The sequence below is a fragment of the Felis catus genome, chromosome C2 (genome assembly GCF_018350175.1).
Source record: "Felis catus isolate Fca126 chromosome C2, F.catus_Fca126_mat1.0, whole genome shotgun sequence".
In the NCBI taxonomy this organism is placed as follows: Eukaryota; Metazoa; Chordata; class Mammalia; order Carnivora; family Felidae; genus Felis; species Felis catus.
In genome coordinates this window covers 59,301,872-59,329,777 of record NC_058376.1, presented here as the reverse complement: position 1 = coordinate 59,329,777, position 27,906 = coordinate 59,301,872, and the positions used below count along the sequence as shown (strand labels likewise).

The 27,906-nt window shown below is 38.0% G+C and overlaps 1 protein-coding gene across 2 annotated transcripts; it reads left to right on the top strand.

The window, feature by feature from the left end:
- Nucleotides 1–133: 133 nt before the first annotated feature.
- Nucleotides 134–27,467, top strand: LOC101097085 (cell surface glycoprotein CD200 receptor 1-like). 2 transcript variants are annotated; one of them, XR_006585060.1, is made up of 9 exons: nucleotides 134–500; nucleotides 16,408–16,476; nucleotides 19,712–19,771; nucleotides 22,742–23,062; nucleotides 23,181–23,429; nucleotides 25,026–25,131; nucleotides 25,668–25,713; nucleotides 26,379–26,885; nucleotides 27,408–27,467. XR_006585060.1 is itself a non-coding variant. In XM_011285955.4 (8 exons), the coding sequence occupies exons 1-8, from the start codon at nucleotides 434–436 to the stop codon at nucleotides 26,517–26,519; spliced, it is 1,059 nt and encodes a 352-aa protein (XP_011284257.3). In that variant the 5' UTR covers nucleotides 134–433; the 3' UTR covers nucleotides 26,520–27,394. The 2 variants fall into 2 exon arrangements, 1 of the variants encoding a protein (XP_011284257.3); XM_011285955.4 differs by lacking the exon at nucleotides 27,408–27,467 and having other exon boundaries at nucleotides 26,379–27,394.
- The last annotated feature ends 439 nt before the right edge of the window (nucleotides 27,468–27,906 follow it).

Here is a 27,906-nt window from a genome sequence, read left to right as displayed (position 1 = left end):
AAAGGGATGGGTCAGAACAGATAAATAATCCTGAGTTGCTTTGCAATCCAGGCTTAGACAAATCTGTTTATCTTGGGCGCATGCAGTGCCTTACTGTAAAGTTGATCTGTGTAGAGCAGAAGTAAGAGAGGGACCAATGAGCTGACAGAGTCAATCAATCTGCTTCCTCCGTCTCTGCTTCAGTGCTTCATACAGGAAATCTATTGCTGTGTCAAGTTCCAGAGAAGAGTTTCTTTCATTCCAAGTTGCCAACCAGTCTCAGACACAGAGTTGAAGCAAGAGGCCAGAAGAAAAGGAGTGTCCTGCTGCAGAAGGGCTAAGACGATCCAGCACAGAGCAGCTGACCAGAGAGAGCCTCGCCATGTCTGCAGTTCCTCTTATACCTGTGTGGAGGCAAAGTACCAAGTAAAGGGCAGAAAGCAAGACATCAGAAATGCCCTGCACTTTGGGGACTTTTGGCCTATGGCTTCTACTGATTTTGACTGTCTCCTTAGTGGCTGGTAAGTCTGAATTCTGTTTGAAGGGCGACAGGAGAACGACTGGTGAGAAACCTGGCTCAGCTTTTGCTGAGTTTTCTTTGCCTTTCTTGTGGAGCAATGCAAGATACTGCAATGACAAGAGATGGGAGAGGGTGTTACTTTTGGATTTATTTCACTTTGTTGTCCTTACTTTGCTCTTTGTCTTACTTATTTTACTTCGTATCCTATTGCCTTTTAAGTATCTCTATAATTTGCCTCACTGTCCACTTCCTTATTTCCCCATGCTCCCCCCCCCCCCTTTTCTGAACGAGGGAGAATAGATGAAATGTATTCTAGTAGCAACCCAGGTCATCTAGGTTCTTTTGACCCTCTTCTCTCTCTCTCTCTCTCTCAAAAAAAAAAAAAATTGAATAATAATCCCACCCCCACTTGGGTCAATGTTGTTAACAGTATAAATTAGGAAAGTTTATTGCTTTTGGTAACCGTCTATGGCCAGGTGCCTTTTAAAAATATAACACAGTTTAGTGGTGCATCTGGGATGGGTGTCTGTATTTATCTTTAAGATGTGTAGGCTGTAAAAGACACTTTCTGGATGAAAGGACACACTCTTCAACATCTAGGTTCCTGTAGGAGTTTGTAAAACACTTGGGGGCAATTGTGGGGGTGTCCGGGTTTCATTACAGAGGGTTGGTAGGAGTTGATGTGGGAGGGAGTTTTCAGGTTTCACTTTTAGTAAATGGGAGCAGCTGCAAGGGAGCAGTGTAGTTGGCTTTAAATTTTATAATTTTATAATCGAAAAAAGAAAAGACTGAAGTATTGCCTACGTTCCAGCAAAAGAAAAAAAGTCTGTTTTCCACATGATAACTTAGTGACGAACACAAGAAAAATAACCATATAGCATTCCTTTATTTTTCTACATTTGATCTTAGCTAAAAGGCCGAGAAGCGATTATTCCTCTACTTTTCTAGGCAACACTTTCACATACTTTTTGTCCTTTGATCTGTAAAGCAAACCAGTGAAGTAGGCATGGAAGACACTTTTCCATTTTATAAAGGTGAATTGATTTATCCAACACTATTAGTTTGTGGCAGAGTCACACCCGGTCAGGTCTGGAAGCATCGCTAGACGTTTGAAGAAGCATTATGCTTTTCACTAAAAAGTACCACTATTTATAACACCACCGAAAACAGTTATGCCTCGACTTAGTTATAAGCTTAATAGACTACTCACTTAAAAACACATCTGGTGTTCTAAATCTTTCACTAGTTGAGATCTAATAGTAGAAAGCTCTTAGGGAAACCATGCAGGACCCAACTTGGCAAGGAAGGCAGCTAGGCAAGGAGCTATTTATCACTCATGTCAAATTGCGTTATGGCTCTTGGGTAAAAGAAAAAAAAAAACAGGATGAAAACGTAATTGATCATTTTGAATTCTAATGGTTTAAAGGTGTGAATTTTGAAACTATTTCCGAATACAACTAGAAGATTTACTGCATAAATCAAATCTCTGAAAGCTGTGCTCGTATAATTATAAAGTTATCCAAATATTTGGAATCAAGATACCAAAGACCAAATTATATTAGATGCAGAAATGTGCATGATAAATTCACCGTGAAATAATTTAGTATAATGAGAAGCAAACTACTCGGCGCATGACTTTATGTCTTTATTACTAATACTGTATTGTTATTAATACTGCTGAACGGTATTTTGGCAAACATAACTCACTTTATTGTGCAAGATAAATTCACAAAGGTGCGTAAGAGCAGACTCAGTGTAAAACATGGCATTTAAAAAATCTATTTCTTTTTCTGTTGACTTATTTGTTTATAAATTCAAGCAACGTGGTTGTTGGTAGACAAAGTTTATTAAGAAAGCTCCTGAGGGCAGGGAACGAATACAATCTAAATCATCCACTGTACAGCAAGGCTTTCCAACTGGTCTTCTGGTCTTCTTCCCTCATCTGTATTCTACATTTTTTTCTTGCTTTAAAATGATATTTTGCTATTCTAATCAATGTGATTCTACCTTTTATAAGTCACTGTTATTAAGGACGTGGTTACTAAAAAGGACTCCCTCTCCACCTTTTTCTCTTCGTCGGGCTAATTTTGATCATTTATCATTATCTTCCACGAGGGGGCAGGCAGTAACAAGAAAAGGAAATAATCAAAACAGGGCTGTTGGTAGATTCGATGGCTTGCAGATGAAAGAAAAAAAGATTAAAAGTAATTGCAAAAAAAGAAGGGGTTTGTCTTGATAAATTTCAGTCCTCTATTCCTTTTCTATCTTGTGATAGTTGTGAATTTACATAATGTTTTCCCCTAACCCTCCATGCTTAATTAAAAAAGTAATAAAAAGTCTTTATTAAGAACACTGAATTATTTATGGAGGGTGTGTGTGCGAGCGTGTAAAGAGTGCCTAAAAGTTATTCGCAATATAAACTAGGGAGATGAAGCTGAGATGAAATAATTGGAGAACATTTTAAATCCGTCAGTCTTGAAATTAACTATGAATCTAGTAAAAACCCAACGATGGGAGAAATTGCAGTAGGTTGGAGATGTTAAAGTTTTAATGGAGGTCTTGAATGATAGGCTTGGATAGATGGGGGAAGGCAGATATACACATTGGGAGGAAGAGATGTGCGGCATGAACAAAGGCAAGTTGCTTCAGGGACAGAAAGAACTCTACCTTGACGGAACAGAGATTGTGTGCTACGTGATAGTGGGAAATAAGACTGAATTCCAGTGGTACTTGATAGCTCAGCAGAGGAACTTGGATACTGTGCAGTAAGCATTGAGGACCATCTGTTGTTTTGTGAAGCAGGCTCCAGGCTCTAAGCTGTCAGCACAGAGCTCGACGCAGGGTTCGAACTCACAAACCCTGAGATCATGACCTCAGCCGAAGTCAGAGGCTTAAATGACTGAGCCATCAGGCGTCCCAGATATATTATATTATTAAATGCTCTTTGCTTCCAAATTTGATTAATGAATTGAATGTTTTGGTGCTTTTGATTTTCTCAATAAGATCTCAGTCTCCTTTCCCCAAATTTCTAAATTCTTACATATCTCTCTGTGTTGGGTTTAAAGGTTCATCATAAGGTTAATTTTATCCACCAGCTATGTCATATTTAAGAAATTGCTTACTCTCTTTAGACAATAATTTCCTCATTTGTGAAATGAAGGAGATGTATGACAGCTTTTGAGAAGTGTTTTTAGACGGGAAGGACTTTAGAAACCTTCAAATTAAATTCTTACATTTTATACAGGGGCAAATCAAGTCCAGCATCGGTCAAGGAATTATTAAAGATATCACCCAACTTTTCTGTAAATGAACTATGCTTGAAACTCATCTGTAGTACCAAAAATATAGGGTAAAAGAGATGTGGCAAGTGTGTGGGGGAAAATCTATGATTTTTAGATGTGATGCACTTGAAATGACAGGAGGCATTTGCGTGGGGGAGAGATAGCATCTAAAGCGTTGAGATTCTTGATCAGGAAAAATAAGTCAAGGCTAAAATGTGGGTCAATTTTTCTGTCAGTTAATAAGTAAGGGTGTGTCTGACATGTGTCAGACATTGTGCTTAATGCTGGGGATACCTGAACAAGATAGAAAAATCATGCTCTCACAAAGCTTAGAGTCTCCTAGGAAATGTAGGCATGAAATAAATCAGTGCCCAAGATTAAATAATGCATAGGTGCATAAGAAGAAAGAGAAGGTGGAATTGGTAAATCTAGTCTGGTCTGTGAGGGGCAGGGAGGACTTCCCTTTGGAAGGTGATGTGTAAGATGAAGATGAGCAGAAAAGAGCTAGGCGGGAAGAGTTGAGGGATAAGCATTCTAGGCAAGTCAAAATAGCTTGTAGGAAGGGCAGAGGGAGCTGAACTATGACTGCAGAGCTAAAACAAGGAGAAGTCAACTGTCTAGAGGCCTAGTTGGGGCTCTGGGGATGATAAGAAAAGGTGCAGAGAGAAAGATGGGCTGATGAGACTTCGGGCAATGCCCGCATTAACGTAGCTAAAGAGAAAGACAGGCTTGCAGAGAAGACAGAGAGGGAGACGCAGACAGGCAAAACACAGGAGTAGTGGTACAGGCTAAGAAGAGGGTTTTACAAGGAAAGGAAAGTGGTTAATAGCGTCAAAATCTTCCAAATAACCCAGGAGCATGAGCACTGAAGAAAGGCCACAAGTCTGACTGTAAGGTAGCTGGTGACCTTCAAAATTGTGTTCTGAATAGAAAGGTGTAGGAACCACAAGGTTGCTGGTATTGAGGAGAGAGTGGGTGTGGAGGAAATTGAGCCTGTGGTCACAGACCACTCAATTCTAGACACTTGGCAGTAACAAAAGGAGAAAGGATCATAGCTAGAAGGAGAAAGCAGCATCATTTTTTTTTCTTTCAATCAACATGGGGGAAACCTGTGTGTGTTCAAAGGGTATCATTTGAGAATATTCAGTGATTCAGTAAAGGCACTTCTCCAAACTGGGTGTGTGCACATGTGAGCTGTTAGTTGTTTAATGATTTATTTTCTTTTTCCTTGCCATTTTGTTAGTTTGCCCTGAAATACTACCCTTTCCCAAAGGTTTAACTATTGTATGAGAATATCTGGCTATAGAATCCATTTTATGGTATCGATAATTTTTTGGAAAAAATGCCCAGGTCAACATAATGAAACCTAGTGATTTTTCTTCTCCAAAAAAATTACTCAATCTATCATTCATTGGCTCCCTCCTAGATGTTCCCCAAGGATTATCCTGAACCAGTACATAAACTGGTTGACAGAATCACCTGTATAGCCTAAATTATTAAAGATGCTGTGATGCCATCTCAGACCTACTTAATTGGAATTATTAGGGTACAGAGTCTGAGAGCTTGGCTTTCACAAATCTTTGCAAGTAGTTCTGCTGGGAGCCTGGATTTAAACACTGTCTTAGGTAATTTTCACCCAAACTCTTCCCGTTGTCTCTCATATTCAGCAGATGGCTGCTCACTTCTGACTTACCTATCATCCAATGTGGACTTCTTTAACTTCCCCAAATGATGACCCTTCTGAGAGTGGAGACCTTACCCTTTGCATTGCCAGAGCTCTGCACAGCTACCTGATGCTAAGTAGTTACTCTCCGAAAACGTTTGTCAGCATGAGGTTCCTCAAAATGTCTCTCGTGTCTGTAACTTCTTTTGCCCTTTCTGCTTCTGTCTTAGAGACTAAGTGTCAGTCTTTTCAAAAGCACTGCCCCCCACCCCCCGACCCCTCTTTGGCCTCATGTCCTGCCGGTACTTCTAGGATCCTGCTTTACTGTCTGCCTTGTAAGTTCTAGCTCTCCCTCTTTCTATCTTCAAATACGCTATGCTCTTCTCTATCAGATAGCTTCTTGGTTCTCAGTTCCAAATATCATACCGCTCTCTCTCTCAGGTTTGACACGAAAAGAGAAAGCCACTTGTCATTCTCCCATACTTCCAAGGCTGAAATTCTTGAAAGAATAAGTCTACCTTTGTTGAGAGTTTCTTTTCCTTGGCTCCTTTCAATCTTGCGTTCATCCCTCTGTACTAACACTACTCTCTTACAGCTCCTAAAGGTCTCTGACCACCTTCTTGTTAGAAAATCACACTCCTAGTCCTTACTTTAAGACGTTTCCTGAAAGGTTTGATTTTGATGATTCCTTTCTTGAAATCTCCTTCCTGGTGTAAGGCATTGCATTTCTGTTCTCTTCATTGTTTTTGCTACCTTTGCTTCCTCCAACAGCTTCCTCATTATGAATGTTTCCCACTCTGGCTTAGGCCTCTTCTCTAATTTCCACCTCAGAGACTGCAATTTGGCAGCCCATGGGCGAGACCTGGCTTGCAGGCACGTTCAGTTGGCTCATGTAACATTTTTAAAAATCTGAATTAGTTGCCAATACTTTAAAATTGGGAGATTTTACCCAATACCCCTGACCTAGTGTCTAGGGTTGTTGTGAGGATTAAGTTAAATTTTGTATATAAAGCACTTAAACCTGGGTCTGAATTTTATATTCAATAGATGGTATCTTAATTATAATTTTGCAGTTTTCAAGTATCTTTCATAGATACTATTTTTGAAACTTATTTAATTAGGCCTTACAGATCAACAACTTTCTTGTTGTTTTCAGTTTTTTTTTTTTTTTTGGAATTAAGAACTATGCTGGAATTAATATCCTAGTAAATATATCTCTGTATATCAATATGCACGGATATTCACTATCCACTCAGCACATTGTCCCTTGTGATCACTAATACACATTTGTACAACATCTGCCCTGGGGCAGGGACCAAATCTGTTTCTATTAACTGGTTTAAGGCTATGTGATGGTAACTGCTGGAAAAAAAATTACCCCAACAATATGCGATTTATTAGCATGATGTCCTAACCCACTGATACAGGCTTTGTGATGATATCATTGTGGAAACTAGGGTCAAATTTATTATTTACCACAATTCTTTTTTCTTTCTAAATTTTATTTATCCATTGAATTCATTATTGAATTCTTATGTTTTAGAGCTTGTTACTTAAACTTTTCTCACTCTTCCTTTTTGTAAACCATCTGGGTGTTGTATTTCTCTCTCTCTATTGTATCTGAAGAGCATAATTATAGTTACCAGCTAAGCCAATTTTCAACATATGACTTAACTTTATCTTTTGTTGTCCTGTTCATATCTTTTGCTCATTTTTCATTTGGGATGTCCATCTCTTTTTTTATTGGTTTATGTGTTTTCTGTATATTTTTTTGAGGATATTAGCCTTTTTTAACATCAATGTTCACAATATTCCATAGGTGTTTGTTAATGTTAGCTTACACATTGTTTTTCTTTTTTGCCATATAGAAGTTTTAAATTATTTCTATAGTCATCTTTCTCAATATTTTCTTTTATAGTTTCTATTTTGTACCAGGGTTAAAAAAGGTTTCTTTACTTACAGCGACAACTGTCCCAGTCTGCCTGGAACTTTCCTGGTTTTAGCACTGAATGTCCTTTGTCCCAGGAAACCCCTCATTCCCTGGCAAACCGAGATGTTACTCACTCCATGTCCCATTTAAGATAAAAAAAATATATTATCTGTGTTTTCTTCTAGTCTATCTATCTATCTATCTATATATCTATCTTCTATCTATTATCTATTATTTAAATCTTTGGTTCTATTTATATTTGTGTGAGAAGTGAGATAGGAATCTGTTTTTTTCTAAATGAAAAGCTAGTTTTCCTAATACCATTTATCAATGATATAAATAATTATCCTTCCCTTTATGAATTGAATGACTACTGTTATCAGATACTACATTCTTATATGTATAGATGAAGCACTGAGGTTCAGGGAGTAATCTGTGCAAGACTGCAGAGGTAATAAATGGAAGAACCAAAATATTAGTTGATTTTCTTACTCTAATTTTGGTGCTTTTCTGAATTTGTCTTTGTTAGAACTTTGGGTTTCCACACATTATTTTGTTTATTGAACACCTAATTAGGTGTTGTCTGCTACCACATTAATACCTTTGAAAATGTAAATCACTTTCATAAATTAAAGCATAAGAACACAGCATCCTTGACGCTATGATACAAGGATCAATTGCTCACATTGTTATGTCAAAAAAAATGTAAGTACTAATTATACTTTTTGTGTTTTTTGAACTTACTATTTTAATTTTCTTTTATATTAATGTATATATTGCAGAGTGCATTACATACGTGCATTTCAAAGAACAGTTGTACGGTGAATGTTAACGTAAGTTAAGAAATAGACTATTGCCTGTTCTTTCCCAATTATACCCCTCAACCTTTGCTGTAAGGGTAGCCATATTTTTTGGAATGATCATTCCCTGCCTTTCTTTATATTTTGCCATATATATATATCTGGCCCCAAACAATGACATCTATTTTGCTTTTTTTTGTATTGTCATAGATGATATCATACTGTGTATATTATTTTATAGCTGCTTTCATTTGCTGAATATTATGTTTGAGATTTACTCAACTCATGTTTAAGTTTGTAGTTATAGCACATTAACATAAACAATTTTTATCCTAAAATTTCTTTTTTTTTTTTAACATTTATTTATTTTTGAGACAGAGAGAGACAGAACATGAACAGGGGAGGGTCAGAGAGAGAGGGAGAGACAGAATCTGAAACAGGCTCCAGGCTCTGAGCTGTCAGCACAGAGCCCAACGGGGGGCTCGAACTCACGGACCGCGAGATCATGACTTGAGCTGAAGTCCGCCGCTTAACTGACTGAGCCACCCAGGTGCCCCTATCCTAAAATTTCAAATGCTTTCAAAATAGTTTTTTTCCTTGGAAAAACTCGAAGTGCAGAAATAACAAATATGAGTTTAAAATAAGAAATCTCTTATTTTGCATTTCAGTTTCTTTCTTTTTCAGAAGGAAGGATTCACGATCATTGAAATATTAAGCTTTAATACAAATGAAGAAGAAAGTTTTCATTTTAAAAACATGTTACATTTCACATTGCTAAAATGGCAAACTTCTGTTTTTCTTTTCTGTTCTCTTTCCGCAGGAAGATACATTTGTCCCAAGAAAAAAAGTTCAGAAATCATGATATGAAATAGCATAATAGCAAAAGATGAGATTCCCTTTTTTTGACCCTCGTCTTTCTTCAGATCCTAGTTGTCTACAGGCCGTCCAGGCACATGTTGTCTGCACATAATAGTACTTTTATTTAGGGTATTCTTCTTTCTCTGTCTCTGTCTCTTTCTCTCTTTCAATCGGCTTCTTGTCTATTGGATCTTGTATTAATTACCTATTGTTCCATTATAAATTATCCCCAAACAAATATTTATTTTCTCACAGAAACCCAAGAATGTGAGAGAGAGAGAGAGAGAGAGAGAGAGAGGGAGAAAGAAAGAGCACATCAGGACAGAAACCAGTCTTTTTATAAGTAACTCTCAACAGTGACATCTATCACTTTGCTATATTCTATTTGTTAAGTGAATGAGTGAGTCTAATCCACAGTCAAGAACTTTCTTGTTGTTTTCAAGGAGAAAGTTTTACAGACATGAACACTAAGAAGAGAGAACACTGGGAACCATCTTGGGCGCCGCCCACCACCTCAATACTAGGATAAGTTGCTCATGATACATTTTTCACACTTCATTTATCGCTATTGCAATTTCACATAATTATTTATTTGGTTGATGTCTATTGTCCCCAGCAGATTGAAATTCCATGATAAATAGGGATTTATCAAGTGCCTAACCATTGTAATTGAATAAATAATTAAGGAATATTATTGTAGCTTCCAATTTCCCTCTACCAGTCCAAAAGCTCTAATATAGGGGTTCACTCAGGTGCCATTTGAACGAAAACTACTGTGATCATAATCTGATCCTTATCTTAGTAGGCAGAAAAGAAAACATTTCCTTTATTTCCAAAATTTATCATAACATTAACACATTTGTCTTCAGGTACTATTAGTAGAGAAAAGGTTCACATGAGCTTTTATTCCAAGCGTTCCTTGTTTGCTATTTATAAATAACAGAATTTTGGGGAAAATTGGTGATGCTTGCAATTATTCCTACAGGATGATACTGCTTTTTAATTATATATTGGAAATAAAATTATAATTTAGGCTCCCTTCTCCAAAAATTATGAAGTTCATGGATTTTTTTGTTGAATATCATGGACTTTCCCTAGTTCCTAGATCACAATGTGAAAACCACTTCATCAGAGCAGAAATACAGTTAGCCTATTTGGGTGACAATTCATTCTCAGGACCTCTGAGAAAGGACACAATTTAATTCCACAACTTCTCATTGAATCCATTTGTAACTGTTGGGAAATAATACTTTTAGGTCTAACCTACATCCACAATATGCATTTTTATAAAATACAACACAAACATTTACTAACTAAAATGTTAAGGTTGCTATTTTAAGCTTTCTGGAGCCAGAAGATTGAAAGTTAAGGTTTCTGTATTGTACTGACTTTACTGTACTGCTGATTAGAAAAAGTTATGTGCTTAGTGTAGCTAAATAAAGGTTGTTCTGGCAATGTAATTTGAATTTCTGAGTCTTTGTATGATTAAGGTCTCAGCCTCAAAGTTGTATTTATTTTAGTTTATCTTATTTTATTTTTCAGGCTCAGTAATGAAAATATTTATTTATGCATTTATTTATTTGTTTATTATTTTTTCCCTTGAAAACTCCTGTAATGTTTAATTTTTTCTCTTTTTAAAAATTTTTAAATTTTATTTAGATCCAAGTTAGCTAACATATAGTGATTTCGGGAATAGAATTTAGTGATTCATCACTTACATACAACACCCAGTGCTTCTCCCAGCAGGTGCCCTCCTTAATGCCCATCACCTGTTTAGCCCATCCCCCCACCCAATACCCCTCCAGCAACCCTCAGTTTGTTCTCTGTATTTAAGAGTCTCTTATGGTTTACCTCCCAGTCTCTTTTTATCTTATTTTTTCAAAGTTGCATTTATTTTAAATGAAACCTTGAATCTTTGGTGAAGTATACTCAGGGTTTAATACCCTGAGGATTTAATACCTGTTTGCAATGTGCTTTGAATCCCTTTCATCAGTTATTCTTTACTTATTAATTAAGAATGATAGTCTGTTTTGTGGAAGGGAAAACTAGAGCATATGCATTTATTCAATTACCTAAAATGATTCAGGAAAGCAGAGTAAGAAGTAAAACTCATGTCCTTCCTGTTTTGCAACCAATGCTTGACCCACGATGGTCCAGCACTGTATTTGTTATAATAACTTGCAGAGTTTTGAAGTTTGAAAGCTTGAAACATCAAATGAAGAATGAAGTAACTCTATTATTTGGTTTTCCTTGAGTAAGATATCAGAATATTCCCACAGATTTCATTGTATTGAAATATATTTCAATGTATTCTGTGTTATATTTTTTAAAGTAGTAAATTAATTAAATATTAATATCAATAAAATTTACAAAGACCATAATAAGCAGTAAGAATGACTTCTAATTAGTTAGTACTGGCTTTGAGGCCCCAAGTCCTAGAAAGAAATGTCAAAAGAAATGTAAAAATAAAACTATACCACACGATTCTTTTTGCACAGATATGAGTATCTTATTAGAGCATAGCCAAATATTTTAGACTCCATTTTTGCCCTCATTAAAGCATTCTTTTAGCTTAAAACTCATTGTATTAGCCTCCTCACTGCTTTGTTTGCATTCTCCCTGAAAAACCTCCAAATGAATGAAAAGGCAAGAAATCTTTAACTTTTTTTGTTTCCCATTTCCACACCTTAGAGATAATACACGAATCTTAGCAACTGTAGAAACTTTTTGAGTATCACACAGTCCACGTTCTATTTAGGTTACTAACAGTTACTCACACAGGAGTTTTTATTGGGAGTGGAGATTTATCAACAATGCCTATCTCTCACTTTTTTAGTCAGGAGAACACAGCCAACCAACAGGATTTTAGAATAGTTAAAAACTGTTTAACCTCACACAAAAAAAACCTGTGCTCTTTCTGAGAGCTTTTTTCTTTTTCCCCCTGAGAGCCTTTCCCCGCCCCCCCTCACTGGAGGAAGCCTTTAGAGTATGGCTTTGCACAGTCATGCCCATACAATGTCTGGTATGTGGGTGGATGGTGCATGCTTTCTCAGGCATATGACAATGACGATTTGGGAAAGGAAACTTCTGGTGCTCAAAGTGAGTAAGAGGTTTCATTTGTACTAAAATCACAAAACAATCTTATTTCTACTGATGCTTTTGACTTAGATGGAAAAGTTTTGTTTTTTTTTTAAACATTGTTTTCAGTGTCAAGGGTTTTTCCACCTGCATTTTGTTTTGTGTTTGTTTGTGTGGATGCATCTTCTAATGTTACATGTGTTAAAATCTCATGTTTCTGATACTGTATTTAATTAAACTGAGGGGCAATTTGTGTACAATTAAGTGCATCTATTCAAAAGTTACAGTTTGTGAGCCATCACAAACAAGATACAGAACATTTTCATTGTTCCCCAAATGTTCTTCCATGTATGTTTGCAGTTCATCCTTGCCTTTGTCTTCATCTGCAGGCAACCACTGATGTGTTGTTTGGCACCACAGATGAGTTAGCATTTTATGTTAGTAGCATTCTTTCGTGTGGTGTATACTGTATTCTCTTTGTGTCTGCTTGTTTCATTCAACAGAATGAGTTTCAGAATCATCAATGTCGTGTGTTCCTTTTGTTACTGAGTACTATTCCAGTGTATGGACAATTTATCCATATACATGTTGATTGGTATTTAGGTCGTGTCCAGGTTTGGCTATTATGATTGAAGGTGCTATGAACATTCATGCACAAGTCTTTGTGGGGACATATATTTTCGTTTCTTTTGACTAAATATCTAGGATTGAAATGGTCAGGTTATATGGTGGGCACGTGTTTGACTTTTCAAAAAACTGCCAGATATTTTCCAGTGTAGTTTCTACTATCACCAACAATATGATTATTGGAGATAATTAAAGATTTTTTTTTTTTTTGCAATTTATCCTTAAGTTAAAATCTACTAGAGGCACACAGTCAAATTGCTGTGTTTTGAAAGTCAGTTGGAATAGCTGCTCTCTATGTGGTCATGCAACCAATTCTAACAAATGCAGTTGGGTACATTTGTTTCACTTTGCTTTATAATCTTAGTGCTTACAAATAGCTTGGTTATGCTTTCTTTAAAAAAGTTTTTTTAATGTTGATTTATTTTTGAAAGAGAGAGAGAAAGAGAGAGACAGAGTGTGAATGGGAGAGGGTCAGAGAGAGAGGAAGACACAGAATCTAAAGTAGGCTCCAGGCTCTGAGCTGTCAGCACAAAGCCCAACGCAGGGCTCAAACCCATGAACTGGGAGATCATGACCTGAACCAAAGTCAGATGCTTAACTGACTGAGCCACCCAGATGCCCCAAATATTTGGTTATGCTTTCTAATTATGTAAAATGGCTATCTGATTCCAAAGTCAAATCTATTAAACCAGGTATATTCAGAGACATATTATTTCTATTCCTGTTCCCATTTTATCCATTTAGTTTTGAAATTATAAGCAAGGAAAGAAAGAACACACATGTATCCCTCCCATGGTAGTGTAATATACACAATTTATGGTAGTGTAATATACACAATTTTATGTATCCTGCTTTTCTCACTTAACAATACTTCTTGGAGATCATGCCATAATAGTTTATAGAGCTTTCTTTTGTTCTTTTTTTTGAAACTTAAGAAAAAGTTTATTTGCTTATTTTTGAGAGAGAGAGGGTGTGTGAGTGGGGAAGGGACAGAGAAACTGGGAAAGAGAGAATCCCAAGCAGGCTCCACATTGATCAGCATGGAGCCTGATGCTCCATGAGCATCAGCATGGAGCCCAATTAACTATGAGATCATGACCTGAGCTGAAATCAAGAGTCAGATGCCTAACTGACTGAACCATCCATGAGCCCCTAGCTACCCCTCATTCTTTTTAAAACTTTCATTATGCTTCATTTTCTGGATGTACCATAGTTTAGAACACTAATCCCCAATGAATAGCCATTGAGTTACTTCTAAAAATCTTCCAATTACAATGTTGTAATGAAGAGTCTTGTGCATATATTCTTTTCATACTTTTGTCTGTGTATCTTTAGGATAGATCCTGACAATTGGTATTGCTGGGTTAAAAGAAAAATTCATATGTAATTTTGCTATATTTTTCCAAATTTTCCTCTGTTGAAGTTGTAACATTTTACATTCCCATGAGCCTATCAACATGCCTATCTCACTATAGCTCCAAAGCATTGTCAAATTTTTAGACTTTGGCAGCATAATAGGCGAGAAATGGTATTTCTGTATAGTTTTAATTTGCATTTCTTTTGCTATGAATAATGTTTAGTATCTTTCTGTATGACTAAGAGACTTTTGTACTTCTTTCTGCAAACTAACTGTCCATATCTTGTTACAGTTTGCTACAAAGTTGTGTTGACTTTTATCTTTTTAATGCAGCTTGAGCTAGCTACATGCCAGGTAGCTGTGCAAAGCACTCATCTAAGCATGTGGAAAGAAAAACATAGATGAAACTCCCTACCTTCATGGAGCTTACAGTCTACTGAGGGAGTGATGGCCCACGAATTTCGACCCTCCTGAATGATTTCCATTCAGATCCAGAATTCATAATGGTTGTGTTCATAGGCCATTATAATCTTAATTCCATGGACTTGTCATTTGATGTGCTCTTTCTGATCTTTCTCTCTCAGTGTTTCCCCCACAACATGATTTGGGCTTGCTTCTTCAACTCTCTTAATTTGGATTGATTTGGGTAGTGTATTTATCCTAGCACATTTCTTAGGATCCAACCTTTGCTTTCTATACACTGAGGTAGGACCTGGTTGCATAAGAATAATTGGGCAATTAGAGCAGCTGACAAGCTGGGTGGGTGGCCTTGGCCAAACTGCTTCATTACTGTTGAGTCTGCATTTCTTTATCTGAGGTTACAAATACCTGTCAGCATGGAGAGGCTGTAATAAATAACATCTGCTAGTTATCCCAAGTTTCTTCCTAGTGTAAGTGTTCAAAAATTGTTATTTTAAAACAATGTTTTATTGAAGAAAATGGTCGTTAATGGGAGCAGTGGATTCAAAATTTCTCCAGAAAAACACTGTGCATTAAATTTTACTCTAAAATGTGTCTCTTTGCCGATCAGGTACATTTACTGTAGATGTACTAGAAGTGTATCATTTCCTTGTGAACACTTTCTAGGCATTTTGTGCCTTCCACAGTGAGAACCTGCCACTATCTAACCTCAACTCTAATTATACATCTGTTTTTTTCTCACTTAATGGCAATTCTGAACTATTTGTAATTCCTTGAAAATCCCATGTGGCTTCATATCTTCTTCTAAATGACTTTCTTTCTGTGTGCAAAAAGACTTCCTTTTATCTTCCTCCATAACTCTTCATCTACTGAGATGCAGTTCAAATATCATCTGTTGTAGGGAGTCTTCCCTAATCTCCTACCCTTGCTCTCTTAAACATTTCTTCTTTTTAACTCCTGGATGTTATGTATACTTCTGTCACCACTCTGAAAACTTTACCTTATAATTATGTACATAGCTGCTTCCTCATCTGGATCTTAAGCTCTTGGAGAGTAGAGGGCATTGTTTACTATGATGTCTCTATGCCTGGTGAATAATTTGCCAGGAGTTGCCACTCAAAAAAATGTTTATTGGCAATTCCCACTTAGAGCTTGCCTTGCAAAATTTGAACTTAACAGTCAGTTGTCTTTATGATGTAATTTCAACAATGCTTAGAAAAATCCTTTTTTGTTCCATACTAGAACCCAATGAATATATCACTAGTAAACTTTCTTGAACTACTCAATGGTGCCTAAACAGTCTGTAATACATAGTACCCTCCCCCACCCCTTTTCTTCACAATTGGAGGTAGACTAAATGCACATAAGCCAGAATGAAGAAATACTTTGACTTGAGGGGTGCCTGGGTGGCTCAGTCAGTTAAGTGACTGACTTCGGCTCAGATCATGATCTCATGGTTCATGAGTTCGAGCCCCACATCAGGATCTGTGCTGACAGCTCGGAGTCTGGAGCCTGCTTCGGATTTTGTGTCTCCCTCTCTCTCTGCCCCTCCCCTGTTCTCTCTCTGTCTCTCTCAGAAAGTAAAATAAACATTAAACAAAATTAAAAAAAAAAAGAAATACATTGACTTGAATGTAAAGACAGGAGGGTGCAGACACTCTGGATCTAAAGTAGGGGTATGCCAAACAGGTAGGAAGTTCAGGTCAAAAATTCATCCTGGAGCAAATCGTTCTGAGACTTGTTTGCCTGTCATAATTTATGTTTTTATTGGTAACTGCAATCCAAACATGGCCTGAAGAACGTGAAAAAAAGTGTGATTTTAAGTAGGAGTCAGAAATACTAATGTGTATTCCTCTGATTACCCCATCTGTCCTTTTGGAATGTGTAATTGCAGAAACGAGAACTCTGGTTACACCAAGCAACGGATTAAGGCCAAAAATGAGCAAGGACAATGACAGTGCAGGTAATGATCATCTTTTAATGACAATTCTACTAGACATGAGCTTGATGCTGGCATAATTTTAATGTTTTAGGATCTTGAATTCTTATACATATTTATGGACTGTATTGTCTAAAACTGTCTAAATAAAATATTTATTTTATTATTTAAGAGTGCTCCTAAATTTTTCATCCTAAAATTACTTCTGTGCTTCTTTAATACAGAATATGCTTTATTAGTCAAGAATGTGATCCCTAAACGGACCAATGGCATATCAAAATTTTTTTCATTTCATTTTTAAAACATAAGTTATTATGTTTCAAACATGGATTTAAAAAATTAGGTCTTAGCAGATATTAGTAATTTATTTTCTGTGTTCCTCACCCGGGTCTACTGTCTCCCAAAGTTGCCATTACAGTTAGTTTTTTAATTTTTACTTTAAAATTTTATTTTTGTTATATATCTTACTTCATTGAAAAATAATGCCAGCCTTTCCTGGAAATGCATTCCTGGACTTATAAATATACTTTCTAATTTCATTCAATTACTCATTATCTAGAAAATTTCAGTTTCAGGTCAACTACAGAGTAAAATATATTTAAAAAAGTATAAGTAAAATAATTCTATAAAGTATAAATCTAAGGGTTGGGGACAATGCATAGATAGTGCCCCCTCCCCAAAATGGTAGGTTGAATGGCGTCCCTCTTCCCCCAAAGAAATATCCAGTTAGCACCTGTGAGTGTGGCCATATTTGGAAAAAGGGTCTTTGAAGATGTTATTAAGCTAAAGCTCTTGAGATGAGATCACCCTGGATGAGAGCTGGGCCCTAAAGCCATGACAAGAGTCCTCAGAAGGGAAGAGAAAAGACATAGGAAGAAGGCAGTGTGAAGAAGGAGGCAGAGATTGAAATGATACATCTACAAGCCAACAAACACCAAGGATTGCTAGCAGCCACCAAAAGCTGGAAGAAGCAAGAAAGGATTCTTCCCTAAAGGTGCTGGAAGAAACACAGCTCTGCTGACCCCTTGAATCAGACTTCTGGCTTCCAGAAATATAAGGGGGAACATTTCTATTGTATTATGTGACCACGTTGGTTATTATATGTTAAGGCGGCCTGAAGGGACTAACATAATGAGTAATTAAGTTACTTTTGTACTATAGATATATTTAAAAGAACACAATTCACATTTCTCTCTCTCTCTCTTCACATACACACACACACACACACACACACACACACACACACCACATTGTGAAAGAGTTAAATTGGACTTCTGACATTAACAATGTGAATTTATAATCTTTTTTAATGTATATTTATTTTTGAGAGATAGAGAGACAGAGCATGAGGAAGGGGAGGGGCAGAGAGAGAAGCAGACGCATCATCAGAAGCAAGTTCCAGGTTCTGAGCTGTCAGCACAGAGCCTGATGTGGGGCTCGAACTCATGAACTATGAGATCATGACCTGAGCCGAAGTTGGACACTTAACCAATTGAGCCACCCGGGTGCCCTGAAAACTATAACCTTTCTGAACTTCCAGGAAAAATTTGGTTTCAGATAAAGAAATTAAAGAAAGAAATCACAGGACTATTCATTGATCAGAAGTTTGACACATTTATTTTGCTACTTTGATGTACACAGAGCTTCAAGGAAGACTGCGTAAGAATGGTTTCTATTTTCAGTGAAGATGTGATACTTGATATGAAATCAGCCTTCTATGGCAACTAGCTGCCAGTCGAGATAATAAAACTAAAGGATTCATATATCAACAATTAATGAAACTTAAAAAGTATTTCTGACATCATAAAAATAATCAGAAATATTTGTGAAAATAAGTATTTTTTCCCTCTTCTGAAAATAATTATTTTGCACACTTAAGAGTACCTTAGAACTTGTGGGTTTTATCTTTGGTATGAGAAGCTTCAGGGGTAATTGACTGGTATTTCTTCTCAGGGCATTCTTTGGAAGGAGGCATATTTTGCTCAATTGTAGGAGAATTTGGTATCTGATTCTAGAGGCAGATTTCTCCATGCACCTCCACTCACTGGAATACCTTTATTAACCAGAAGGTCTCTCTCTTTCTTGTTTTCTTTTAATTTACTTTAAGTTTTTTTATTTATTTTGAGAGAAAGAGGCAGAGAGTGAGATGCAAGAGGGACAGAGAGAGAGGGAGAAAGAGAATACCAAGCAGCCTCCACACTGTCAGTGCAGAGCCAGCTGTGGGGCTCAAACTCATGAACCGTGAGATCATGACCTGAGCTGAAACGGAGAGTCAGATGCTCAACTGACTGAGCCACCCAGGCGCCCCAGCAGAGGTCTCTTTCACACTCCAGCCTACTGGGAGATCATTCAACACAATGCTTGAAAACTTCTCTCAAATCAGTTATGAAAACATCACTTAATGCAAGACCAGGCTCTTCTAACAGAATCCCATACGATCCAGACATGGATTTAGTTATATCTGCTAAGAACTAACTTGCTAATATTCCCACATGAGATGGCTAAAATGAGAAGCCGGTGAAATGGTAAAAAGATAACAGTTTGTAGCATGAACATTATGTACTTTACCACTAAAAGTAACAATGTCTACAGGGCATATGAAGTAAAATCCAAAGGATACAAGAAAACCCTTTAAAGGTATCAATCACGACGAAATTCTTTGAACTTTCCATAGACAACAGTCTGTATCTTTAAAATAGGAGCAGTTCTCAGGGCTGTAGAGGCCAAAACGCCCATGAGAGAAATCCCTCGTATACTGAACTAACCTTTGTCTGTCATGGTGGCCTTAATCACCAGACAGTTCCCTTAGCTAGGGATGGGGGGGGGGGGCACTCATTGCAGTTTTCTTATTCTTATCAGTCCTATTAATTGCCCTCAATACTTGTCACACTTCCCTTAAGGCAAGGAAAAAGGAAGGAAAGAAGGAAAGGATGAGAAGGAAGGAAAGAAGGAATGATGGGAAGGAAGGAAGGAAGGCAAGAGGGAAAGAAGGAAAGAGATACCATTTATGGTAAAAATAAAATGGGCAATTTATTTCCTTGAGGGAGAACTTGGAGTTGTCAGTGGAGATTTGGTTTATTTTTTACACATAATGATGGGATAACTTCTAATTTCTTCTTTGTAAAGCTTTTTTGTGGAGTTAGGTTACAGTTAACAAATTTTCTGTCATGTTATATGTAAGATGTGGGTAAACAGTGGCTTGCACTCCATTTAAGTCTCTAAAATTGCTTTCATGTACTTTTCTCTCAACCTTTTCTAGCTTCAACAAACAGTTCACTTATGGACAGACAACAGAGTAGTTTCATACTTCCTGTGGAAGGTAATATGTTTTTAATTTTTTTCTAGAGGCCAGAACTAAAGGGAAAAACTGTTGAACTTCCTTAGAAACAGGGTTGGTGGGCTGGTCAAGGGGCCATCCTGAGCCCGGTTGAAGAGTATGGTGGTCTGAGTGCCGAGGTGTGAGGGACCCTGAATGACCCCGGGCCTCCTCCCCCCAGGCAGTGCACATTCCGTCCGAGGATTATGGAGCTCTCCTTGTCAGGCACTGTGCTAGGCCATGTGGGGAACACGGGGACAAACAAGAGTAGCTAGAGCACCAGAGCGCCCCTAAGGGGCTCATTTTGCGGGGAGCCCAGATGTCAGCACAGATGGCATTTGACAGAGGAGATGAGCACTCACATCAAGTGTGCTGGGAGTGTAGAGGAGAAGGCGAAGCAGCAAGGCTCTGAGAAGGCTTCATGGCAGGTGCAGCGTGTGAAATGGCTCTTAGGGGAAGAGGAGCGTTTTCGTGGACAAAGAGTGGTCTGTAGGCCACCCCAGTCTGCAGGAACGATGTGAGGAAAGACCCAGATATGCAGCGGTGCTTGGTGTTTTCTTTGCGAAGTGTGTGGGCAGCTGAGGGGTGAGAAGATGGCAAAGGTGAGTCCATCTGCAAAACAGGGCTTTCAAAGGCAACACAAGGACATGTAAGTGTTGTCTTCGGGCAGGGAGAGGTCTCTGAGGGGTGTTAGGTGGAGGGGATCACACCCGTGTCCCAGAATCCTGGACCTGCTGCAAGGTCAGGTGTGAACCGAAGAGGGGAGAGATTTGAGACGGACACAGATGTCAGGAGACTTCTGCAGGAATCCGGCTGTGTGGTGATGGGGTTGTAATCTAAGATCTGGCAGTGAGGACACCAAGGAACAGCCCCAAATCTCATAGGGATTGGTCTGTGTGCAGAAGGGCTGGAGGAGCCTGGAGGAGAGTCATAGACACAGGATGCAGAGAAGCTGGAAGGTGACTGCTGGATCTGGAGCCAATAGGAGAATCCACCCGCTATCCCCCTGTGACGCAGGAGGTGAAATGACGGTAGCTGATCACAGGGCTGTGAGATCATATTTGTTAGACAGGTGCCAACCCCACTGAGTTTGGGGGAGTGACTGGTCACTGGCAAATTATCGCAACAGGTGTGAATAGAGAAAGAGGAGGGCAAAGAAAGTGTGACTAACAGGAATCACAGAAGTCCCATCACAGGTGAAGGGGGATTGCTGGAGGGTCCTAGAGCAGAGGAAGGTGAAAGAACAGAGATTGTCCATGGTGCTTGGGATGCTCATCCTGGGACTACTTCTCCGGAGACAGCGCCCCTGTTAAAACGCGTATGATTATTTGATTATCTAGTAATTTCCTTTAAAAGAATAGAGTCTGATCGTGAGGCTCAATAGCGGGCAAAATATTAAAACCTTAGACTGTTCACAAGCAGAAGTGCAAACCCCTGAGAACACAAAAGAAAATTCACAACGTGTTCTTCAGCCTTTTCCCTTTCTGGTTTCATCTTCAGCATCCTGCCCTTGAGCACCTGAATGTTCACCCACACCCACCTCTAGCTGCTCTCCAAGCAGCCACCTTCGTGCTTATTTATAACCTTGGCAAAGGTGCATTTTCCCTGTGCATGCGGGTTGCCACTTAAATCATGGATTTAACTGCTCTCTTAGACCTGCTTTCAAATCCTCCCCCTTGCTTCACATAGTTATGGGATTGTGATTTGTTTGCGAAATGCAAGGGCATGAGTCCGTCACACAAGAAGCAAGTGATACCAGAAAAGGAGAGGAGAGATTTCAACTGCAGGGTTTAGCACTCACAAGCGCCATCTGGATAGCTTTGCCCTCTCAGCTCGTTTTGCTCATGTGAGAGTGATGAGCTCCCTGCCACTCACCTGCATCACTGGTGCATCCCAAGCGATGCCCCCCAATCTGCTCTCAGCAAACCCCTCCCAGCCATGGACACATTATGTCGGTTTGTGGGAGAGCCAGAGCTTATATGTTGCAGAATACTTGTAGGTTGCAGGGCTTAATTTTTACTTCAAAAGATGGACAGAAGGAGTGAACTTCTCCATTTATTCCTCGTAATTAGGGAGAAAGTCAGACACAGAATCTGTGAGCTAAGTTCACAGGCGAACTGTTTGGTGGGATACATGTGATTCAAAGGGAAGGAAGGATGGAAGATCTTGTTGATTTTATGACTGTGTGATTCTCCAAATAAAAACAACTCAAAAACTGTGCAGCTTGGTCAACCGGAATACCATGCTATTTATAATGAAAGTACCACATGCTTCTTATATTTATGTTTGTCTGAATTCCCACCTTTGGGGATAGGCATTTCATTCTGATATTAAGTGATTTATTGTCTCACACTGAAACGTAGGAGAGAAAATTTTTCTCTTGGGTCAACTTTTCCACTTTTTATCCCAAGAAGCTTGAGTTATTAGATAAATCTAATAGTCTCTATGGCCGAAATATTAGATATAATGATTTTGTCCATTAATTTTATATTGTGTTTTTTGTTTGTTTCATACATATCAAAACTTCTGAATCAAATTTAAGCCCTTAAAAATTTCTTTAATTTTTTTTTATGTTTATTTATTTGGAGAGAGAGAGACCAGGGAAGGGGCAGAGAGAGAGGGAGAGAGAATCCCAAACAGGCTCTGTGCTGTGAGTGCAGAGCCTGATGTGGGGTGCAAACTCACAAACTGTGAGCTCTTGACCTGATCTGAAATAGAGTCACTCAGCTGACTGAGCCACCAGGGGCTCCAGGCCTTAAAATATTTCTAACACATATAATAAATATAGATTATCTAAAAACACACAATATAGGAGAAAATGGGTTTATCTTTGGAATACTTTTAATATGTTATATACATTTTGTGCGTAGCAAAATCATGTTCTAGTATACTTTATGGAATATGTTGTAGAAAACTTAACATGGATTTCTTTATCAACTTTTCTTTCATCATTCGCTTTGTGTGTGTGTTCAGCTAACTATTCCCTGTCTAAGCCTGTGGATACAAAGGCTGTGCTCTCTTGCCCTCCGATCACCCAGAAAGCTGTGCTGGTAACAATAAGATGGGAAATAATCCTCAGAGACAAGCCTTCCTGCACCAGAGCCTACAGGAGAGATACAAATGAGACCAGGGCCATAAATTGTAGTGACGAGACAATATCCTGGGACCCCAGACCTGATCGGAATCCCGCCCTTCAGATCTATCCAGTGGCCATCACTCATGATGGATATTACAGGTGTGAAGTGGTCACAACTCATGGGCATTTCTATCATGGATATCACCTGAAAGTGTTAGGTAAGGAGCATCGTATATTGTGGGATGTCAGATAACCAGATTTGGACTGAAACAGATGTCTCTCTCTATTCTATATCCGTGTGTTAAGACTGACGCATTTTCCCCTGCATCTCTGCAGTGCCCCCCGAGGTGACCCTGTTTCAACTTGAGAATGGAACTATCGTGTGTAGGGCAGCTGCAGGGAAGCCAGCGGCGCAGATCTCCTGGACTCCAGGGGGAGATTGTCACACTGTGGAAGAGCCACTGGGCAATGACACAGTGACCATCCAGAGTTCGTGCTGCTGGGAGGACCACCGGGTGTCTAATGTGTCCTGCTCTGTGTCCCATCTGACTGGCAACAGGAGTCTGTCCATTGAGAGGAATTCAGGTTAGTAATTCCAGCTTTTGTATGATGATTTCATTCCTTCAGAGAAGCTATGGAAGAATAAAAAAGGAGTGTATGGTCAATTTCACTCAAGGATAATTTCTCCAGCCCCTCTTTTATGTCCTTCTTCTCCACCATTCAGAATTATGTCCAGAAGACTAATGCAGAATTTGGTTTAAGAAGCCATATTTTAAATGATGTTTACTTTTTAATAAGTATAATAAAAATAATTTAATAATTTAAATTATTAAATGTAATTATTTCTGTTCTGTGCAAGTAATAACTTGCCTTGAGTAGTGAATGTACTATTAAAATAATACGTACGGTTTTAGGAGAAGAATAAAGTGTATTTTTAAATGAATATTTATGCTTTTTAAGAAGGATCCAGTCACTCATATGGCAGGCTGCTTAGTCTCCTCTCACCTCCCTCTGCTGGGGGACCCATTCAGGGAACAGCAGGAGCCAGGTCTTAAAATCACTGCCTCTCAGAGCTGGCAATTCCTTTGGTGACTTCTTCTGTTGTCAGACTGAGTTTTATATGGCTGACAGCGTTTAATACATGATGGAAATTTGCCTCCATGCCTTCAGTCAGTTTCAAGGCCCTGGAAGAACAGTGACCTCAGAATTAGGTTATTTTTCCAACTACTTCCATTCCAACTCCCCATTTATTTCTGAATTGTGGAGACGAGAAACACCCTGCTATTACTCTTGCCAAGAAATCTACTTTCCATATCTGTCCTGTATGAATTCATCAGTCATGAATCCTTAAAGCCACAAAATCCTGACTTAGGATGATGTCTTGCCAGAAACCTTAGGATCAGAACAGATAAAGCAACTTTATTATAACCATTATTTGGACTCTTAATGGCTCAGAAATGTTTACAATAAAATCACAGAAGTGAATTTCATGAACTATGAGACATCTTTGAAACATTATATGTGTACATATATATGTGTATATATATATATATACACATATATATTATACTTTTATGTATATATATATATTTATTTTCAATAAACTTTAGTTTTTAGTGCAGTATTAGGTTCATAGCAAAATTGAATGGAAATCACAGAGTTCCCATATAACCTCTGCCCCACTACATTCACACCCTCCTCCCCTGCCTCCATCACTTATGCCACCCAGGTACACCTGGGATAGTTAATGAGCCAATGGTAATACAACATTATCACTCAAAGTACCTAGTTTAATTAAGGGTCACTCTAGGTGTACATTCTGTGAGTTTTGGTAACTGTGCAGATGGCAGGGATCCCCCCATTGTAGTTTCACACAGAGTAGTTTCATTGTCCTAAAAGTCCTCCAGGCTTCACCTATTCCTCCCTCTCTCCACCCTAACCTCTAACAACCCCTGATCTTTTCACTGTCCCCATAGTTTTGCCTTTTCCAGAATGTCATGTACTTAGAATCATACAGAATGTAGCATTCTCAGACTGGCTTCTTTCACTTAGTAAGATGCATTTAATTTCTTCTGTGTCTTTTCATGTCTTGGCAGTTCATTTCTTGGTAGTGCTAAATAATATTCCCTTGTCTGGATGCACCACAGATAAACCATATATTTTTTGTGTCTATTTTTACAGGAGTCCAGTCAGCAGTGTACGTTAAAACTGTATATATCATCTTGCCTGTTTTGATTATCTTGGTCATTGTGGTATCCATTTGCCTTTGTAAAATCGGTGTCTGCAGGTATTGACTGATGTTTTTTCTTCCTCGGCTTTATTGGGCTAGAAGGGGTCAGAGATTGGGAACTGATAGGTGAGATTAATATGCTAACACCAACCTCCCATAATCAAGAAGCACATCCTAAATATGTTAGATTTGGACTACTCTAAATGACAGGGGGGATTTTGCTTGGTCACTTAGGCATGCAAGCACAGTGAATTAGGCCCTTTAGGACAGGATCTTGGGAGAGATAGCATATGCTAAATTTTTACATCAGTAAAGGATTATAATAATATATGTAATAAAATGGAGGTATCACATTTATTCCAGTATATCCAGCTCTGCTGCATAATTTCATCCTCATCCCAGCATCCAGAATTATCTTGTCTACATGTATTAACTAAAAGCAGCATTCTTATTTCTGGTAGTTCAGTTCTGATTTATTTTGAATTCTATCAAAAAATGAATCACACTTGTCAATAGTATACTTTTTTGTTTTCCCATTTTCAATCTAAATAATGATGTTTCCTTCACTGACTCCAGCTTATTATTTTTTATAGAAAATGCAAATTAAAAAAAAGAGAAGCTAATTCAGTTGCTGAGGAGGTAAGATAATATTAAAAGAATATTTTCAAACTTGTACATCACATGGTCTGAAAATATAGCCACATAGTTTGTAATTTGTATCATTAGTATTTTAATTGGAAAGTAAAAATTCTAAGTTTATGATGCTAATAGTCAGGCATACTTATTTCGTTAATTATCTACCATGTTACTATTTATATGCACCCTAAACCATTTTTTCATTTCAAGAACTATATCTTATAAAACACAGAACGTTTTCCGCATTTAGCCTGTAATCCTAGAAAAACTGAATCGTTCTTTCCTCCCCCATGAAACCATCTCTAATCCTTGACTTCCCTTTCTCAATACCATCATCATTTTCCTCTTACCTGGTCTTAAATCCTATCCTGCTCCAGATTTCACAACTAGTAGTTTACCAAGTCTTTGACCTTCACCTTTGAAATATCTCTTGTATTACTTCAATTTCTCTCCGTTCCTACTTTCACGCAATCTTTTTCATCTGACACTGAGACCTACATAATCAACACAGTTTTTGATAAAATAATAGAAAAAAGTCTTTCTCTTATGTCCATGTAAGCCCAGAGATACAAATACAAGCACTATTGGTAGAAAGTAAAGCTGTGGGGAGCAGTTAGGAAATGATTCTGGCTTTTTTGAATTGATTTTGACTTTGAGTTCTTTCTTAGGATGAAATGCAGCCCTATGCCAGCTACACAGAGAAGAACAATCCACTTTATGATACTGTGAGCCAGGTGAAGAGGTCTGAGGTGTTACAAAATGAAGCTGATGGGCTGTGTCTCCATACTTCATACATTACTGGAATCTAGCACTAGGTCAAATGAAGAAAGATACAGTACAGCTACCATGTTTATTTTCTTGGTGTTCTACAATGCAAAACCTATTTTGAGATTAGCTTTTCAAAGATTCTGAGAAGATAGAGACTTTTAAAGTGTGTGCTTCCATATCCTTACTTATACAATTGATATTTTAGAATGTGAGCTGCTATTAACTAGTCCTTTCAAGAACTGATATCATTACAAAGAAAGCAAATGCTCATGATAAAATATTCTAATTGCTTAGTACAGTAGATAATGAAAACTGAGTTTCCTCAAGAAAGAACTCTGCAGAAGGAACAACCATCAACAGCTTTTATGTGTCCTCCAGAAAATTTTGTGTACATACATATGCTGAAGGTATGTATGTGTGTACATTTATAAGACTTTACATATGTACCCATATCCTTGTCAAGATACATATGGGAACATACCGTGATGCTCTTCTGTACTGATAGAAAGCTATAATATAATAGGTCTTGGAGATCTTTTCCATGAATACAAGCAGAGCTACCTCATTCTTTTTAATAGCTATAAAACATTCCATTGTATGGTTATGTCATAATTTAAATAGCCACAGCCCTAGTGATAGACATTTAGATTGCTTTAAGCTTTGTTTGTATGTTTTGCTGTTATAACCAATACCACATAGAATGTTTCTTATGGATATATCTCTTTATATTTGTTTCAGTATATTTATAGAGTAATTTCTCTCAGTGGAATTACCAGGTCAAAAGGGTTTGTGCTATAAACATTGGGGTGCATGTGCCCCTTCAAAATAGCATACCTGTATCCCATGGATAAATACCTAGTAGTGCAATTGCTGGGTCGTAGGGTAGTTTTGTTTTCAATTTTTTGAGGAACCTCCCTACTGTTTTCCAGAGTGGCTGCACCAGCCTGTATTCCCACCAGCAGTACAAAAGAGATCCTCTTTCTTCACATCCTCGCCAACATCTGTTGTTGCCTGAGTTGTTAACCTTAGCCATTCTGACAGGTGTGAGGTGGTATCTCATTGTGGTTTTGATTTGTATTTCCCTGATGATGAGTGATGTTAAGCATTTTTTCATGTGTCGGTTGGCCATCTAGCCAAGGTATGGAAAGAGCCCAAATGTCCATCGATGGATGAATAGATAAAGAAGACGTGGTGTATGTATATATACAATGGAGTATTACTCGGCAATCAAAAAGAATGAAATCTTGCCATTTGCAACTACGTGGATGGAACGGGAAGGTATTATGCTAAGTGAAGTTAGTCAGAGAAAGACAAATATCATGTGACTTCACTCATATGAGGACTTTAAGATACAAAACACATGAACATAAGGGAAAGAAGGCAAAATAATATAAAAACAGGGACGGGGACGAAAACATAAGAGACTCG